The following is a 19,973-nucleotide window of genomic DNA, read 5'->3' as shown; positions in this document are numbered from 1 at the left end:
ACTCATCAGCTCATTCAAGGCCTCTATTTGTGTCTCTGTGGTGAGCCAAAGAAAAGGACATTACTAGAAATAGTTTCCAGGTCACATGCTCCTTCTGCTATTCTGAGAAGTTAAATGTTCCCCTTGTGGAGTTTACTCATCATTGTGTATATGTGTGCGTCTGTAGTAACACTTGTGTCATCCTTTTACTATAACCTGCATCATGTGACAGTGTTTGATTCACATTTTATCCCTTTACAACAGCTGGAAATATCTGATGATGGACAAGTCCACTTGAATTCTGTGTGTGTGTGCGTGTGTGATGAAGGCAGTAGGAAACTAATTTACCCACATGAATTGGAGAAATAGTTTTGTTCTAGGATGTTTTGTATATAAATGACAAGTTTGCAGAGATGGAACAAAGGAGTCATTGTTCAAAGGCCACAGGTAAGTCTTAAGACTTGGCTATAAAGTCACGAGTCAAGGCCATGTCATAAAGTGTTAGGTGTCCTAAAAAGGTGATAATGGAATTGGGACCAGCGGCAAAGTGAGGCTCACTTCAATGCCGGCCATCTGTCGAAGACAGATCATGTCTAACAGGTAACACATGAATTTCTGTTGTTTAGAAGAACATGAAGGCAACCAGATATTGAACATAAAGATTTCATTCTCATGCTGTCAGTGTTGAGGGTTCCTTGTTTTTCAGTTTGCACAAGCTAACTATTAAACGCCACATCCTAGCTAATGCTAAAGCCATAACTTGGACAGGAACATTCATGCTACATGCAAATTCCTGTTTTTCTAGGAAGCGTAAAAAGCTAAAATAATTCACTGCACACGTTTGAGTTAGGTCATTCCATGTCAAAGTCCACGTGACGTCACAAATCATTGGTGTAAAAGTCAAGATAGTGTCTTTTTATAATTTTGTCACTGGGTTTGTGCATCCAGTCTGACTCACATCCAAGGTCTGTAACTTGAGTCCACATCTCTGCATGTACACATTCTCAGTGGTGGAAGGCTGAATCTGAATCTGAAGGTGAAGGTGGTTGTTGTTTCACTTGAAGCGTAATCTCTCATTCTGATTGGCTGCTGGATATTACTCAGTATGTTTACATGCACAAAAAATCATTCTGCCCTACTCTCGTTTACTTGCAGCTCTGCAGAGTCCAACTAACCTGTCATTACATGTCATTTATCACATCAAAATATGGAAAAAGAAAAAAGCTACAGCTGTTGGTCATTCAAAACAGGATTTTCGACAGTTTCCCCCACTGGTAGACTTGTTTGACCATGTGAGTCCAGCCTCCTCTTTCATTCCTTCAACCACCTTCTTCAAAGGTTAGTGCTGTGATATTTGTGCATTTCCAAAAATCTGTTGATATCCAAATCTTTCATAAAGTTTAAATGCAGGAGTGTTTCTTCTTCTGACCAAAAATGTTGTATTTTTTTTTTGCATGCATGCATCTCTACCACAGCATTGCAAACTGTTGGTGAGTTGGTTTGTGTGCAACTTATCCATGACAGAGCAGACTGTAAACAGACCAGCTGCCGTATGTTGCAAACTGTAGTAAAAAACCAAAATTGAGATAAATATTCTGATCTGACTGTATACACATACAAATAATGCTACATGTTACATCCTACATATAGCATATCCAACATGTCACAGTCAGAAAATGATAAATTCTGAAAATAGCCTGATTCGGAGTATTTAAAGGGAATATGTTGTTCATATGACCTGCATCAAACTCAGAATAGTGTCATATCTGGAATAAACAGGAAATATTGATGTGCATGTAACTGTAGTAAGTGATCATGTTCTGATTTTGTTGCTGACAGTCAAGATAATTCTGCTTTGGGTTTTGAAAGGCTGTCAAAACTTTTTAGTTCATTGAGTTTAAGACTTTTAAATAAGTGAAGTCTGCAATAATCTAATCCATGAATCAAAAAGTTTCACAGTCTGCTCTAATGCTCAGGAATATTGTGCTACTAACCTTCTTCTCTTAACCTGAATGTCAAAACGCTGCTGATACATAGTAATAGAAACAAATTCAGACAGTTTTGGGAAGTTGAGAAAATGAGCCTTACATGCCAGTTGTCTGTGAAGGTTTCCAAGAGTCTCTGGATGACTGGAGCCTCTCCAGGTAGTCTAAAGGCCTCGAGGTAGAGTCGCAGGGCCTCATCAATACGAAGGCCCTGAAAAGTGAATGTGCTGCAAAAAAAAAAGAAGAAAAAAAGAATACATATATTTATCATTGTTAGAACAAGCTAAAATTTTTGAACAGTATTAATATCAAACATACACAATACATCTAATGGGAACAAAAACCTTTACACCCTTAAAGAAGTATTTATGCTACATGTGCAGAGAAAACAGATAAAAAGGACACTTTTGCACAAGACAACTACCAGAATGTTATACGCCTTATCAGACCAATAGACCCTCTCGCTGGTGGGTGATGTAATCTAGAATGGTCCATTAGAAACAATGATGGCTGGCGATCTGGTATTTCAGTTAAACAGTAAACTGAAACATGTTTCTGAAAACATTCATGGTGAGAAATATGACACTCAATAACAATCTTGGGTTATATTCAATCAGCGCTGCTTAGTTTAACTGTTTGGTCTCCGTTTTTTTGCTCTCAGTTCTCACTGAGCAGGAAGCGGTATAGTAACCACTTCCTGTTCACAAATTCTCGCTATTACAGCTAACACGGCGTTAAAATGTGTTTTTTAAAACAGTTTAGGAGACAACCTAGGCAGTAACATATTCTTGATTTGCAAACGATGAGCACTGCTTAGTTTTAGCTTTTAATTGTTTTGTTTTGTTTTGTTGTTGTTGTTTCCGTTTTTGAGGGGGGGGGGAAAAATCTCTTGATCCAGCTCTATACTCTTAAAGCCAGCGATGGCAGCAGGGTTAGCAGGCTGGCACTACGAAAATGCCAAGGGAAGCCTGAAGTTTGAGCAACAGCCTAAGAGCCAGTGAAACTCCATCACTATGACGTAGATTACGTTAATTATGTTTTGCCAGTGAAGAAAGAGGGAAATCCTGGCACTGGTTAGATGGAGGGACGTTTACAACAGTTCATCTACACATACGACCCACATGTTTTGATATGAAGTTCATTGAAAATTGGATAAGTACCCTTTTAAAGATCAGACTTTAAAATGACATGTTTCATGTCCTGGAATTTCACCCTACTTGACAAAGCTGTCCAGGAGCTCCATGTTCTTGCGATCGCTGATGTACTCTCCTATCATCTTTTTGTCCAGACGGGGGTTTTCTCGGAGCCACTGGGCCACCTGGTTGTTGTCTATGGGGTTACTGAGGAGGCCTTTTTCCTGCAGGAACTGGATTCCCTTCTTAGGCTTCTGGTTGAACTGCTCAGTGCCTGTGATCAGCAGCTGGGAACATGACAAAAAAAGCAGTATGACAGCGTGGCAGTAGATTTTATTATAGGTTGTGGATGTGTAATGTTACAGCAAATCTACATCAATCCATAACACTCACCTTTTTCTTTGTTCTAATTTCTAGTAACTCTTGGGAATCAGGTAAACATGACGAGAAACGTTGAGGCTTTTTAGGGACTCTCTTCTCAGCTGGGAGAAGAGAATAACATTTATATCAGCTTCCATCTGAATGATTTGGGAGAACTTTACAGTCAGACTATATAAAAGATCACAGTCTCACCAGTGTCACTGTCTCCTTGATCCTGTCTTCCCAGTCTCATCTTCTCTGCCATCAAATGGCCACTGGTTGGTGGACACACTGGAGCGTTCTCAGCTGGTGGAAGACTCAGACTGTTGGTGCTGCCCAGTCTGTTAAGATCTGAAGACAAATGGAATGAAAATAGTTCATTTAATAAAAAAACAAAAACTAAAAGGCTTTCATGGCCAGCACTGGCATTTTTTTCGCCAATGAAGCTATTATATGAGTTATTTATCATCTGTAGTTATATCGAATCTATAGATTCGATTATAGAAAAATTTGATTTATTTTGAAAATGTAAAAAGGAAAATAGATAAATGATTATACAACAACCAAACAGACAAAAAATGTAACATTTACAGAAAATGAAAATACCGTTTTTATACATTATTTTATACTGGTTTATGTTTTTGAGATTGTTTTAGCTCCACAACGAAACTGTTCCATAGCTTCACTCCACAGATTGATATACAAAAACTTTTCCTGTTGGTGCAAACGCTGTAAGTTTTTAAAATTAATTTTCCCCCTATAATCGAAACCCCTTTTTCCAATTGAAATATTTCCTGGTAGTAGGTTATATTAAGCCTTAAACATTATTGTGCCATTTGAAATTCCACAATATCTGTAAATTTGAATAATTTTGACTGTAAGAATAATGAGTGAGGGTGATCAAGATATTCCACATTGTGAATGATCTGTATTGCTTTTTTTTCGAGAATAGAAAGTGAACGAAATGAACTTTTGTAGCTGTTTTACTCAAAGGCATCTTGACAGTTTAAAGAGTGGAAGACTGCCAGTAAATACTAGTAAGAAACAATACAAAGATCCATAAAGTGGCAGTGTGGTTTGTACCAGCTGTAGTGTCTGCTCCGTTGCTGGCTGTAGCCTCTCCGTCGGCCAGCAGTGTTTCTGACTGCTCCTGCTGAGCGGAGCTGTTGAGCACCTTGGCCTGGCAGTGGGCCTCAGTGCTGTCGATGACAGTGAGCAGAGCATCCAGTGACAGGAGGTGGGTGGTGTACAGCTGCCCTGACACTGGGAACGCATTCTGTAGCAAGAGGTGAAAAGAAAAATGCTGTTTTTCCAACAGAATATTGGGATTTATTTGACATAAAACGACCATTAGAGGCATTTTCTAACATCCTGTAAATGTACTGAGATTTAAGACATTGAATAGAAACCTCAATAAAAAAAACTCATGAAAAGATTAAAGGCAATTTAACATTTTTTTTTTAAGAGGACACTACGGTGACTTGTCTGATTCCCATTGGAAGGTTAATCCACATCGTGAATAAATCTACCCTCTGTATGTAGCTCAGCTCTGCAGATCTGACAGTACAAGCAGGGAGGTAAAGGGTGAGACCATTGATAATGTGAAAAAAGGGCAAAAAAATATAAAACACTGTTGCAAAAAAATGTCCACCAACACAATATTTGTATTATTTATTGTACTGCAAAGGTGTAATAGGTGTGGTAGAATATATTTGAGGGTTCGTTTATAAAGATTTGTGGAAAAAAGCATTTAATTGAAATATGTTGGTGGAGACTCACAGTCATCCAGGTCATGATAATTCTGAATGACAGAGAATCTTTGCCAACATACAGTATTCCTTAACACTTTGGAAAGAAAGCCCTTTGACTGGTATGAGAGTATGACAGAATCCCTTGACTGAAGTTTGGTCTATCCAAAAAGGACTCCCACAGTTTCATGTACCACAAAGACTTCATGATATATTTTGATACCTCGAATCTTGAAGTGTTAGCATGCTTACAGAGAGCCAGTGGGGGGGTGTTACCTTGGACAGCAGCTTGGTGAGGTCCTCAAACTGATTGGAGCAGTAGAAGTCACAGTCATAGTTGATGTAGAGTTCAGTGACAAAGCTGGGAATCCTCCACAGCTGGACCAGTGCCTCCAGAGCCATCTCTTTCATCTCATAGGGCATCTTAATGTTCTCTGAAGTGATGATTTCCATCAGCTTCTTCAGGTACATCTGTCAGTTCAGTACACAGGTGATTATTATCAGGTCCACAGGATCACTTTGACCATATTTGGGTTTCACACGAGCCCCTTTAGAAAACATTCCACTGACAGAACATAAAGATCATCTGATTTATAAAAAACAAGAAATTGTTCCATAGTTACCTCAAGCTGAAACTTCAGATGTTCTCTCATGCTTTCAAAAAGCAAGAAGCAAACTCGTATGGAGGAAGCATAAAGGTTCATCCGGTCCACACTCAGCAGCTACAAAAACAGACAGACATCAGACGAAAAACAAAAGAAAATAAAAGACATTCAAACATCAGCATAGGAAATCAGTCCAAATGTCTTTAAATGGCCTAGTCTGTTTGTTTTTGAGAGACGGCGAACTTTGTGAATAATTCAAGTCTTGACAAAAACCTCCCGAACATCTGTATGTTAAGCTATTATTAAGTTATACATTAGCATGCGTTGAACTGGTGGCCTGCAGCGACATGCCTGAGTGCGTCAGAAATACATGGAGTTTTAAGCTGAAACTGCTTAATTTGGTTTTTGATCAGTTTAAATTACGAGGTCTGTTTTCTTTTGGAAAGGTAGAGATCTCTAAGGATAATTCAGCTCATGGTAAAAGAAATGAGCATGTTGTGGGCGAGCAGCCTATCCCCCTATTTGGTCTGCAGTGACAGCACAACCAACAACAACTACAAACAATAAATAAACATTGACACAAAAACAACATCGCAATGTACAGCACAACCAAACTTGACAAGAGCAACCCCAATGAAAAAAAACAGAGGTATAAAAGAGTATAAAAGAAGTGAGGAAGTGAGTGAAGACCTGTCGTCAATTAAAATATTTAAAAAAGGGATTTAAATAGGTCGTGCCACTGGGACAGTGCAATTTAAGGATTATGCAAGTTGACTGCATTGATTGCACATGGCACAAAGGAAAATTTGTACCTATTTGTATGTGCCCTAGGTACCTTATATCTCTGTCCAGATGGGAGAGAAATTAATTCCTCCAACAGTGGGTGATCAGATGACCATTTCGTTACAATGTAAGGTTCTGCCTCGGCCTTGACATTCATGTGGGGCCACCTGACAGGCTCCACCCAACTAAACAATGTTGCAGACTGAGTACCACAAAAACTGCTCAGGAATGACCCGAGGACCAGGACATAGAGGTCAAGGTGTAGACTGGGCCTAAAAAAATCCCTAGGTACAAATCTGATCAAGTTTTCATGGATCTGCTGGGAATGCTCCAGTACAAGACACCACAGGACACCCTGGGGGTCCAGAGCCCATGTCTTGACTGGTCAGAGCCAAGTCTGATCCGAGGAGGCTGCAACATGGATTGGGGGTTCCTCTGAGGTACTGGAAAGTCCCACAGATGCTCCATCAGATGGGGATCTGTGGACTTCACAGGCCCGGTTGATGCCTTGAGCTCTTTGTCACGTTTGTCTGTCTAGTCTGGAGCATTTTTTTTTGGTGTTACATTGCACACTGACGTGCTGGGCGGCCACTGCTGACATCCACATGAATGGCAGGAACTAAGGTTTCCCAGCGGAACATCACATTATAACAAGATGCCCAATGTAATACACTACCAGCCAGTGCTTTTTATTTTTCAGCTGTTGGGTACTCAGAGCATTCACCTCTACATTCTTCTTTACCTGGAAGAGATGTCTGCAGAGTTCATCTTTGACCAGTCCCAGTAAAGACTGATAGTTGGTGATGTGTGCTGACTCCAGTGCTACAGTCAGCAGCTGCAGGCCCATGTGCATCATGGCGTCAGTGTTGTGGCGGTCATGTGGGTTGGTCAGTGAGATCAGAAATCGAAAAAGCTCCCTTAGACATGGCAGGCCATAAGGGATGAGGGACGCTCCTAAAGGGGAGACAAGAGGTACAAAAATAAATTCAGAACTTGACGACAGGATTTTAATCCAACAAGGACAGAAAATGTTCTCAGTGTGAAAGGGAAACATTACTGTACAATGTCGAGCTCAAAGTCAGGCTAGATGCACTCATTTTTGAGCTGAGTTAAAATCAAAGGTACCTACTGCTTGGGAGCTGTGTATCAAGATTAACAAAACACTATGACTGGGCAATACGAGCTAAAAATTATATTGCAAGGCTATATCTCAATAATTGATATATATCTCAATATATTTAAAACTCCTCAGAAGCCCTTAGTTAATGCTAGAACTGGGAGACAAAAACGAACAGGACAGTCTTTTTTAACCAAATTCTCTCTTTGATTTGACAGTATTATAGTAATGATTATTGGTACTTTGAAAAAATATTAACACAATTCCATTTTTGATCAATAATCATTGGTAATGTAGATATAATGACTAGATGGGTAAAGACAGGTATTAAGTGGAACTGTCTGGTAAGTTGTGAAAAGTACATCAATGTACTGTACTGCAACCTTTAAAATCAGAAAAAAACAGAGTTTATTCCATATCACAACATAACAATATCCAATATCTAAGACGATATACAGTCTCATACATCGATACAATAAAATATCTTTATATTACTCAGCCCTAAAAAACACGTTAATGCCATTTTTTCACGTGGGAGAACAGTGGCACAAAGCAGCATAAAACCAAAGCTGAGGTCAGAAAGTAGAAAGAAATCAGAGGTTTTAACCCCTTGAAACCTGGATCGACATCAAATTTTCTTGTGCTGGGTTCAGATGCCTCTCACAAGTAGGCTATTTAAACCTTTAAACTCTGAGCATACCGGTGCAATTTCTTTCCAAAACCTAAGAAAAAAGGCAATGAGCTACTTGGTAAGAAATGATCTGCAAATAGCAAGAAATTAGTGGATTTAGAAAACTATTCTTTTTAAAAAGGTACGGGAAAATGTCCATGAAACTCTATTCATAATTATGTTTTTAAAAATTCTGTTATAAAATCATTATAATTACTAAGTGCTTTTTTCATGTCATTTCCTTGTTTGTTTCCCTTTTTACTTTTCTTTATTTCTTTAAATTTTCAAGTTACTTGCATGTAGTTTGGTGTCATGTTCTTGACAGAAATCCAGCCAATTTGCTGAGGTCTCAGAAGGTTTTATTCTTACCGTCTCTTTGTGTTGACTGTGTGAAACGTACTCCTCTGGGATTGACATAGTCCATGTCATGGACAGAGGTGCTGTCTGACTGCTCTGTGATGGAGTCTTTGTCCTCCAGGACCTCGGGGATGGACTCCACTGAGGCTGACTGAGCTTGTTCAACCTGTCTGTCCTCAGTCTGGGCACAAACAGAAACACAACACACATCACTAGTCACAATGGAAGTTTAAGTCACACAGCAGCTCCACAGAAGAGATGGAGTGTCTCACACACACAGATAGACCACCAACAACCGACACAGTTTCAGATCATGAACATTGAGATGGGGAATATCTGAATAGAATATTGATTTGAAAAACAGAATGTTTGTGTTACAAGGACTGATTATCATGTTTGTCTCTCGATTGCTATTTCGATCAGCCCTACCTGTGCATCTGGAGAGCCAAGCTCAGTGTCAGGAGGCATGGCAGCAGCGCTCAGGGTGGCTGCAGAAGAGTAACATTGTTCCAGGTCGGAGAGGTCCTCCCTGGAGGTGGCTTTGGAGCACGTGTCCAGACCACTGTCTGTGGTTGTAGGGCTGGAGACAGATGAACTGGCACTGTCCGAAGCCGGTAGGCTGGAGGTGGATACACCTGGCTCAATGAATGGGACGCCAACTAACGAGAGAGAGAAGTTACACAAGAGAACAACACCATGTGCTTTTACAGTTCACCTGTACACACACATTTTTACTTCCTCCTCACCTGTCCGCTAAAATCAGCGGCAATATGGAAAGCAGGGATGCTCAACTTGCTTTGCTTGGGGGGCACTTTTGCAAAATGACAGGAGGCCAGGGGCCAGTCTCAGCAGCCCCATACATGTTTCTAAGATTACAGGACGTTTCTAGGATTTGAGGATGTGTCGATGACTTTAGGATATTTGTAGGATTTTGGGACATTTCCAGGACAAGGGAATTTCTAGAATTTTAGGACCTGTATAGGATTTTGGGACATTTCTATCATTTTAAGACATTTCTAGGATGTTGGGAAGTTTCTATGATTTTAGGATGTTTTCAGGTTTTTTGACATGGTTGGGGGCCAGATTTTTCCCACGGGCTGTAACCTCAGTACCTGCTGAAAGGTCCACAACAGTTTCTTTATGCATTTGTTTGCCAAAAATGGGGTCAATATGAGAAAATTCTTCATTAAACAGGGAATGATATCTCTTTCTACTGTTGACACTAACAGGATTTTTCGAAGAACACAACATGCAGCTGCAGAATTTGAGGTATTTTTAATAGGTTCTATAGGAGGTTCTGACAGCTGAGGATGGGTCACTGATGACTGATCACAATATGTATTATCACAATAGTTTGTCTCTGACCTGAAAGGTTGTTGTTGCTGAGAGTACTGGACTGGGTTGAGTCCATCTGACCAGAAGGACTTCGGACCATGTGGCGTGGTGGCCTTGGCGAGCGTTTCTGCTTCTTCCATTTGGATGACTCGCTCATCCCACCTGCGCGCATCTTCAGCTGGAGGAAACAGAGCAGATCAATGAGTGAAGCATCTCCACACACACTGTACTGCTGGACGAGCATCACTCATTAAGGCCATGATCAGATTAGATGCTTCACTTCACAGATGGACAACTTTTTTTTCATTTGAACCTTTAGCATAAAGATAAAGGGGATGAGGGGTTACTTTTCTGAAAGGAGAACTCTGATGATATTATCCATCAGGGTGTGTTGCCATGTGTTTTGGAGTACTACTACATATATAAAGAAAGTTGTATAATGTCTTTTGTGGTTCCAGATGAAGAAGTGCTAAGTCATTTGAGTCAGCGTCAGTTAGGATTACAGACTACAATGAACAGTCCATGTTTTAGGAGTGCAATGCTAAATCAGCTAAGCACTGTTTGAAATGGACTGTCTTAAATAAAACACATTTCAGCATTTTTTTCCTCCAACAGCACATACTGAACTGTCCCAGGGCAGCTCTACAGAAGTTATTTGTGTGTTCTATTCTTATTACTTCAAACTTCAATATCAATAGTCAACACAATTTTTCACACCATATTGAAAAATTCACATTTAGGGCATCCAAGTAAAAAAAATGTATTTAAAGATTAATATAACAAGTAGGGATGTCTCAATTGAATCACTAAGTGAAATTGAGACAAGAGCCAAATAAAAGTATTTTTGGTTTGTTTAGAATTGAATAGAAAATATCTTTATTGTCCACCAGGGTGGAAATTTGTACTTTGGTATTTTTGTAAAAAAAAAAAAAAAAAAACAAACTTCATAAACTAAGCAGTGTTGTATCCATACCGTGGGAAATAAAGACTGAAACTGTTTCAAACTTTTAGAACTGATATGTATTGAAAAAAAGATTTTTTGACAACACTACAACAGTATAGTTACTTATGGTCAAGCTCATTTCAATATCTGGAACAAACAAATACCTGACCTGATTATCCTGTACGAAAAGGGCCAATGAACATAAAAACATCAACTAAAAAGATGCCCTTCTGGTTACCAGGGTTACTCTGATTCTCTGAGAAATGAGTGGTGTGCCTCCTTCTGGGAGGTTACAGAGAGAAAACTCAATCTGATCATGGCCTATAGGGACCACAGCTTCAACTGTGGATTAACCAACAGGTCCATTTAGAAGAAAATGCACAGAAAAACAGCACTGAATTTACATGCACACAAATACTGCACACTAGGAAGAGCCATGGTCTCCTCTGCTTTCATGTGGGCTGCTGTCAATTTAAAAGCTTCTGTAAAGGTACTGCTTCAGTGCAGGGGATTTTTTTTTTTTTTTAATTAACACAAAAACAAGCAAAAAAGCTATCCTGCCACAGCTCACAAACTACATGAGCGGCATGATGTATAGCAGTGAGACAGATGCATGAGGCTGTGAACCCAAAACAAAATTCAAAACAAAACTCAACAACATTTTACATGTAATATGAACATTCACAAGCACAGACATGACAGAGTGAACTGTGGTTAACTGGATAAAGACTGTCCAGAATGATCTACATCAGCTGATCTGTTTCTCAATCACAGATGATCATTTCTTTAATAAAGCACGTCAAGTTCCTCCTTCTAGCCACGTCTAAAGAGGTGGGAGGTTAGTGAGGGCTCTAAAAAAGAACAAGAGGAAGGTTACGGGGAGGGATTGTCCAGCCTAAATACTGAAAGTCATCTTTCTTACCTGCACTCGTTTGTTTTTCCACAAGATATTGTAAGCCTCAAAGAGAAGGGGAGCGGGCAGGTGCCCGTGATTAGTGATGGGTAACATGTCAGCAGTGGGACCATCACAAAACACACTGCAACATACATGTATGTGCATCGTGGGAGGGGAGGGGAGACACAGACACAGCCAGTGTAGGCTCTAACCACAGCTAGCTAGTGAGCAGGCAGTGTGAGTGGATGGGCAGACAGAACATGCAAAAAGCAAAAACTGCTGCAACAACTTGTTCCAGCTCAATATTCAGCTCTCACAGAAATACTGCATAGAGAACAGCAATATGACAGCCATTTAAACAAAATGCCAAAATGGGGAAAGTTGAGTCAGGGTGTATTTACACAGTGAGCAGCCTGTTTTCATCATCAACCACAGGACAAACAATAGTGAAAGAGTTGAAAGAAATGAAATGAAAACCCAATTTTCGCCTAGCCCTTCTTGGGACTGTCCAAATTCTCCTCAACCTGCCTCATCAGCTTCTCTTTCAATTCCTCATGTAAGGAGTTGACATGTCTGAGAAGGTGGTCCTTAAAATAATAGTGTCAACTTTGGGTGGGGAGATTGGTACGTAGCTACCTCGTAAAGGAAATGTATTTAAACAGCAGCATTTGATAATTGCTGTATTTTATTTGTATATATCGCTGCTCAAACTACACTTTTTCTCCTCGATGTTCTTATTTTTATTCTTTAGAACAACTAGAAAGTGTAATAGTAGTAAAACAAAAAAGCTGCTTGATCTAAAAAGGAATTAATTCAGTTATTTCTTTATAAATTGAAGTGATGAGCATTTTTTTTGAAACCCTAAAAACCACAACAGTTTAATAGCCACCAAATGCATCCTCATGTACTCCTACCTACAGGCAATATTAATCCTCTGATGTCAGTGCATTGTGCCTGTGGGCCTATAGAGGGCTCTCACTCTATGCTGCCCTGCACAAAAGTATCCTGAGTGTGTCGACTACAGCATCAAGTCAACGGTAATAAAAACAGGCAGAATCTAGGGTGGGTTTCCATTAACACTCAAATTGCGCAAATATTGTGAATACAAAATACGCCTAATGGAAACATGTCAATTTAAAAAAAAAACTCCTAAAAGTCTTTTGCTTTCTCAAGGTGGTATTTCAGGCAATCCGGAAAGGCCACATTTCCATATTTGGAAAAAAACTGCAGTGGTATCACCTTCCAGAAATCGCTCATATGTGGCCGCTCCCACAAATAAGGGGCTTGCCTTTCCATTATGGCTCCATAACACACCTACATGACCTTGGATTGGAAATAATAACAGCTAATGTGGTGACTGCAATAGAAATAAAGCTGCTAATGTTTTGAACATCCATCACCGTGCTTTTTGTAATGTCATTGTCAGAGGAGATGTCTCAGAACATCACCCAGTGGAAAAGCAGTCATCTCACAAGTGTGTTTTAACGACATTTCGAAAATATCGCTCAAGTTTTACACAAATATGTAATGTAAACCCGCCTACTGAGAGATGGGTAACTCAAACTGAAAACTTAAAGCTCCTAAAACCAAAAGTAAAGTGAAAGGCCAGGGATGAGATTAGCAAGGGCTGCATTGTTGGGAACAGGTGACAGGAGTAGGACAACCAGAAATATTGAGTAAAATGCTTATCCAGATTTAATTCCTAAATATGTTGTGCATCATGGTCATTTTACCAAAGATAATGTCAATTAAACAGACTATTACAGATGTCAATATGCAGAATAATGTGGCCAATCTTGATCCTGAAATTTCTCAGTCAGTGAAGTGATGCTATTCCATCGATAAGTGGATTTCACAGACAAAACTTTGAGACAGAAACCTCATGAGTGAACAATGATGGGAAAACCAAGGCAGGACAGATAGAGAAAAAGACCACAATTACAGCTAGTACATGAAATAAGCATTCAACATTTCAGTCTTTTTACCTTTTTCATGTTGGCAGCCACATAACTCTTAGCCTCTTCTTTGAACTGTGGTAGTCTGTGAGAAAGAAAGAAAAAAACATATAATCAAGTTATGAAAATGTTTATGAATTGTTGGATCTCACTTCTCTACCTAGCTGGCACCTAAAAGAACAATAGAACAAAACACTGCCCACCCGCATAGGCTTTAAGACTTAATATATTCCAATTTATCTCCCAAACAATCAAAAACTATGTTTGGCAGCATTATAACTGAGCTTAACTCAGTCTGGCAATGTGCAAATAAACTGTGCAAAACTACAACAAATTGGGTCCTTCATTTTCCATAACTATGCCCAACAACTAGGAGGGCATCTAAAATCATTCCCCGCTTGGAGCAATAACGGCGTACACACCCTTTCTAATATATTTGGGACAGGGGGCCTTCGCTTATTCCAAGATATTCAGAAACTCTTTAATTAGTGTGGAAGCTTATGCATTCACACTATTGTTCTTCTTTTCTTTATTCTTATCCCACCTTCCGTACGTTTTTTGGACCGCTACTCCTTCTGCATACTTTGTGCTATTTAAACCATTCAACTATCAGAACGTTCAGCTCGTTATGGACAATATTGAAATTACTTTTCTCATTTCTGCTCTTCATACTTTCTAAAATATTATTAAAAATTACTTTTTTTTTAAAACTTTTTTTCCCATTTGAATGAATGGGGAAATTTTTCAAATTCTCTTCAACCCACTCCACTTTCAAAGTCTACTGCTTCCGCATACTTTCAGGTAGAGACTCCATTTAAACTTTAAACGGGTTCCAATCCCTTTATCTCCTTTGGTATGATTCAGCTTTTTTGTATCTTTTACGGTTTTTGAGTTTTGGCGATTTAAGTTTTATGCTTTTTTCAGACGATTTCTGTGTTTATAATGGACACAACGTAGGTATTTTTGTCTTCTTTCACCTCATATACTCCTTTAAGCCAGGTGTAATATTTGTATGCCTTTTTCTTCCTCAGAGCAACAAGAGATCCCCTCCAGCTCCCATTTGCTGCAATGTAAATTTCTCTCAAGTTTGAGCCAAACCCAGATGGAGGGACATTTTGCAACTGGATTTTCTCAGTAATTTTTCACTTTAGCTACACATTTGACACATCACTTTCTTCAGTAACATCTTGTGGTGCTCATTGTCCACTCATTTTGACAGCATAACTTAAAGTTATGTCTGTAGGGTGTCTTTTTTAAGCACTTCTTTTTTGTCTTTTATCAGTTGTGACTATGACTTGTGACTGTTAGTTACTCTTAATTGGCATTTGATTTGGCAAAACACCCTTTTATCCAGAAATCTGAAGCACTCGGTTATTCACTTAAACTTCATCCATCGCACTTACTATACACCTCACACACTACATAAAATTAAAGCCATACCATCTCCTAACTGTAGTTTAAGCCCAAATAAATCTATGGGCACTTTCGTTCATATGGTCTAGGGGTGCCCAGGGGTTCACAGATTTTTGGTGGAAAGTCTCTAATATATTATCTAACATATTGGCCAAACCAATTCCGTTCTCCCCAAATGTTCCCCTGCTTAAAAACAGCTCTAACTTAGAGCTTTCCCTCTTTCTGGCTGGCCTCATCACTGCCAAAAGACTTGATGACTCATAGATGGAAGCCTCCTCATTCACTATCTGTACAGAACTGGCTGTTGGACTTTGTTGATGTTGCTAGCATGGAATGCTGAGCGGCAGAAATGCACCATGCCAAAAACAGATAATGTGACTTGTTGACCGACACCATCAATACTCTTAAGTCGTTGCTATGATTTTTTTTTTTTTCTTTTTGCCAATTTACAGGGTCCCGGGGGTGGGGAGGGTGGGCTCTTGGGGAGGGCTGGAAGGAAGGGGTCAAGGGTATATAAGAAGATATCTATTCTCTGTTCCCTTCACTGCCATTTCTTGCCAAAAGGGAGACCAATTAACTTAATGTTTTCCCCCGCTTCCATTACTTCATTTTCTTTCAATGTGTGTTATATGTATGTATATGTATGTATGTATGTATGGGCAGTATGTATGTACATATGTGTATGTGTATATAGGCGTACATATATTTACTTTATTTTATCTATTATTATTATTATTTTCATTAGTCTTTTTTGGGGGGGGTGTAACTGTACTCATGATGGCACATATTTGAGTCTCTCCTATTTTTGACTGGATGTTTGTATCACCACATCTATCTTTTTTGTATAACAATGATAAATAATTCATAAAAACTTGATCAAAAAAAAAAAAAAGAAAATGTTTGGGAAATCATCTTCTGATAGTTATATATCCGTGAGTAGCAAAATGTTTTCCAAGACTCATCTTTACACATACCGGAAACTCCAAACTCAGTGCAAGAGTTTGCAGTGCAAACTTCAGCCTGAACTAGATACAAAACGAACTGAGCTGGAAAGCTATGTAGTGCAGGAAGAGGTGTAGCTCTGAACGCTTGCAGAATTTCATTTGAAACTTATTGTTGCCCGCATGTTAAACCACTGCAACTATGGCTTGGGAACTGTATGTGATGGTTGACAGCTTGTTAGCATCTTTAAATGAACTTGAATGCTGCAAATCCAGTGCAGCCAGGGAAAAACAGGTTTCCCTTCTTTATAAATTTATTGTAGGTAATTCTAAAGAATCCTCTAACAATAAGAGGTTGGCTTGGTCTGCAGACTTAGATGAAGAAAATATTTAGGATGACTGGAAGATAGTCTGCCTAAATGCACAAAGTCAGACTATCAATATCGGGTTTAAGTTGATGCAATTCAAATGTACAAATATACACTGAACAAAAATATCAACGCAACACTCTTGTTTTTGCTCCCATTTTTCATGAGCTGAACTCAAATATCTATAACATCTTCTACATACACAAAAGACACATTTCTCTCAAATATTGTTCACAAATATGTCTAAATCTGTGTTGGTGAGCACTTCTCCTTTGCCGAGATAATCCATCCCACCTCACAGGTGTGCCTTTGGCTGGCCACAATAAAAGGCCATTCTGAAATGTGCAGTTTTGCTTTACTGGGGGGTCTGGGGGATCAGAAAACCAGTCAGAATCTGGTGTGACCACCATTTGCCTCACACAGTGCAACACATCTCATTCGCATAGAGTTGATCAGGTTGTTGATTGTGGCCTGTGGAATGTTGGATTTTATTATCTGTCTTTCTGCCATTTTCTTCCCTGTTTAAGAAACTCTAGAGTCTCTTAACTCATAGAGTGCCATTGAAATATATATATATCATTCAAAAGCAAATGCTTGAGTGCCATTGACGTGTACATACGTCAAAGTGTGTTTTCGGCGGCTGGCATCAGGGGGCGTGCTCAAGGTCCCTGTATGTAATTTTGGGGCTGCTGGGATTCGTAGTTGTAGCACAAAAGACGGTAGATCAAAGCTACCGTCATTGTGCTGTACTTTGCATATTTATTTTACAATAAAATAACATTTGTAATACAATTTTCAGATGTCTTTTATGTCACTGAAGGCAAAATTATAACATTCAAACAAACGTTTTTTTCCATGATGAAAAAGAGAGTTTGTTCTTTCATTTGAGCTATTCCATGTTTTCAGAGTCTGAAAGATGACTCAAAATGGCCAGAAAAGCTGGCACAAGCCACTTTCCATTATATAAAAGGGGTGGCACTCAATGAGTTAAAAATCCTCCTCCCTACAAACAGTTTTTCACCTTAGGAGCTCTTTTAAGGGCTGAGATGCTTTGTGAATACCTTTCAATCGGATTTAGAAATACTTGATTATAGACTATTGATCCCAGGGGGAAACTGCGGACCGTTACAGTCACTCTGACGCCCACAGAGAGAATTACAGCAGTAGAAATAAGTACCAGCACTCATAAATAAGAATATAAAATATAAAATAGAAAGACAGTAAGAGCAAACAATTGGCACAGTGTGTTCATATTTAAATCTTTAAAAACCTTTTAGGATCTACTCTTAACTTCAAGGGGAAATTCTTAGAAAACACAGAATTCTAAGAATTTTCTTAGAATTTCGTCAGCTGGAGCAACTCTTTGTGAAGCTTTGTGAATAAGGCCCCAAATGTTCACTTGTGAGATGGTTAAACAAAAGCAGCTTTTAAAAACTTATGATTGATGAATCAACCAATCCATTCACTTCTAAATGTCAGTACTTATCTCATCCTCTACTGCTTTGATCTGAACTTTTTTTTTTTTAAATCAAATCTGTCTATAGTCCCCCAATGCAATGGAAAAGCAATACTTCATTCCCCAATTCATGACCCCTGTCATGTATTTGCTTAACCCGAAACAGATGAAACAATGAATACAAAGGAATGTAGAATACATTCTAAGCTATGAGGCTGCAGAGGAGCCAATATCACAGTGGGAATCTCAACGTTGTAAACCTGAGCCATAAATAAACGTTTGCAGCGTCTGATGAGCAATCCTGAGTGCTGTTCTCAAGGCATCACAAAAAGAGACAGAGAATGTGTGTGTGTGTGTGTGTGTGTGTGTGTGTGTGTGTGTGTGTGTCCTTCTAGGTTTCTGTGGACTTTAAAGCTTTGCTGGAAAATGAGATGTCACCAGCAGCCACACACACATACACACCAAAGTGGGAATCTCAACGTTGTAAACCTGAGCCATAAATAAACGTTTGCAGCGTCTGATGAGCAATCCTGAGCACGATTATTGGATGATCTGTGGGTCCAACAGATTAGCATGCCTAATACTTTCAGCAGGCAATCTAAGATTCCTTCTGAGGGGCTGAGAGAGCTGCTGTTCATCATTCTCTGATGAGGGCTGGGGGGGGTTGGGGCAGCCCAGACCCTCTCACATCTCTATTATCCTGGCTGTGTGGACAAATGGGGGGCTGGGGGCTGAACATGAGCAAATTGAGATGTGGGCTGTGTGTGTATGTGTGTGAGCAGTCTCAGAAGATGTCATAAAAAGCCACAACAGATGTATTTCTGCTGTTCCTGTGCAGGGACGCCTCTGCTTATGACTGGCCACCATGCTTCTCTACTTCGAATGTAAAAGGACATGATAACAAAGTGCCACACAAGAGTCCTGCCAATAAAGAAACACAGGCTAAGAACGCTTGGCAAAAACCAACACTTGACTTCACTGGAGGGAAGATAACCCTCAAATCCTGCATCAAATAGTGGTGGAGGAAACACAGATGCCTGCAGAGAGCAGGTGAATAACAGCTTTATTTTGAGCTCTGTTTGTTCTTCAGGTGTGCTCCTTCACATTCAGATGAGCACAACACTTCTTATGGAGCTCATTTTCCTCATTGTTTCTGTCTGGAATCGCTGGCAATGCTAATCCTGTGTGTGTGTGTGTGTGTGTGTGTGTGTGTGTGTGTGTGTGTGTGTGTGTGTGTGTGTGTGTGTGTGTGTGTTTTTGTAGATATGCTTCTTAGTATTTATGGGGTTGGGAGCTGTGCTATTGAAGCAGAGACCAGCTTCATCTATATGCAGATCATGCAGTGTGCAGCTCAATTGGCTCATCCCCTTGTCTGTGACTGAATGTGACTGGCACTCTGATACATCGGGATGAGGGAGGGCTGTGTGGGGGGTTATGGGAAGAGAGGAGCTCTTATGCTAAATGCCAAAGGAGAAATCATGTTATGGTATTAGTGAATCAGTGGCCCATTGACCCTGTGCACAGTGCAAAATGAAATGCATGAGCTTCAAGGGGAATAATGAGGCCTGAGAGACAAATATATGCAGAAAAACTGACAATCTCTAATCCAGAGGTGATGAAGGAGTGCAGCAGCAGGCTGGCCTGCTCTTCCCTTGTGAGAGACAACTTGAAACTACCCCTTACTTTGCTGTTCCTTAAGATAAAAAAAACACTTTGAAGCAGCACCCAAGATTAATTTCTAGACCTAGAAAAAGTATTTTTGATTGCTGTAAAAACGTCAATACCTGTTTTCAACTTGAGAAAATTATGCAATGCTGAAGATTGGCACACTTGGGACCCCGCCCCCACCTGCCACCCAGCACACAAGGCACCCAACCATGATCCCTTTCCCTGCAGGTGGTGGGCCCACAGGGTGGCGGCTACATGTGAT

The 19,973-nt window shown here is 39.7% G+C and overlaps 1 protein-coding gene across 4 annotated transcripts in view; it reads right to left on the bottom strand.

Annotated features, from left to right (window-relative positions):
* The window catches only part of gbf1 (golgi brefeldin A resistant guanine nucleotide exchange factor 1), a 135,792-nt gene that overhangs the window by 31,219 nt on the left and 84,600 nt on the right, over positions 1 to 19,973 (bottom strand). For all 4 annotated transcript variants that reach the window (XM_042501786.1, XM_042501785.1, XM_042501783.1 and 1 more), the window contains 12 exons: positions 13,896 to 13,950; positions 10,103 to 10,250; positions 9,167 to 9,396; positions 8,750 to 8,918; positions 7,336 to 7,547; positions 5,829 to 5,927; positions 5,482 to 5,676; positions 4,541 to 4,733; positions 3,671 to 3,808; positions 3,491 to 3,579; positions 3,182 to 3,384; positions 2,068 to 2,191 (listed from right to left, as the gene is read on the bottom strand). In XM_042501786.1, the coding sequence (XP_042357720.1) occupies positions 2,068 to 2,191; positions 3,182 to 3,384; positions 3,491 to 3,579; positions 3,671 to 3,808; positions 4,541 to 4,733; positions 5,482 to 5,676; positions 5,829 to 5,927; positions 7,336 to 7,547; positions 8,750 to 8,918; positions 9,167 to 9,396; positions 10,103 to 10,250; positions 13,896 to 13,950 (1,855 nt within the window). The remainder of the gene's footprint in view (positions 1 to 2,067; positions 2,192 to 3,181; positions 3,385 to 3,490; positions 3,580 to 3,670; positions 3,809 to 4,540; positions 4,734 to 5,481; positions 5,677 to 5,828; positions 5,928 to 7,335; positions 7,548 to 8,749; positions 8,919 to 9,166; positions 9,397 to 10,102; positions 10,251 to 13,895; positions 13,951 to 19,973) is intronic.

Source organism: Plectropomus leopardus, chromosome 15 (genome assembly GCF_008729295.1).
Source record: "Plectropomus leopardus isolate mb chromosome 15, YSFRI_Pleo_2.0, whole genome shotgun sequence".
NCBI lineage: Eukaryota > Metazoa > Chordata > Actinopteri > Perciformes > Serranidae > Plectropomus > Plectropomus leopardus.
Note: the sequence above shows the minus strand (reverse complement) of the source record. Positions and strands in the feature narration are given on the sequence as shown.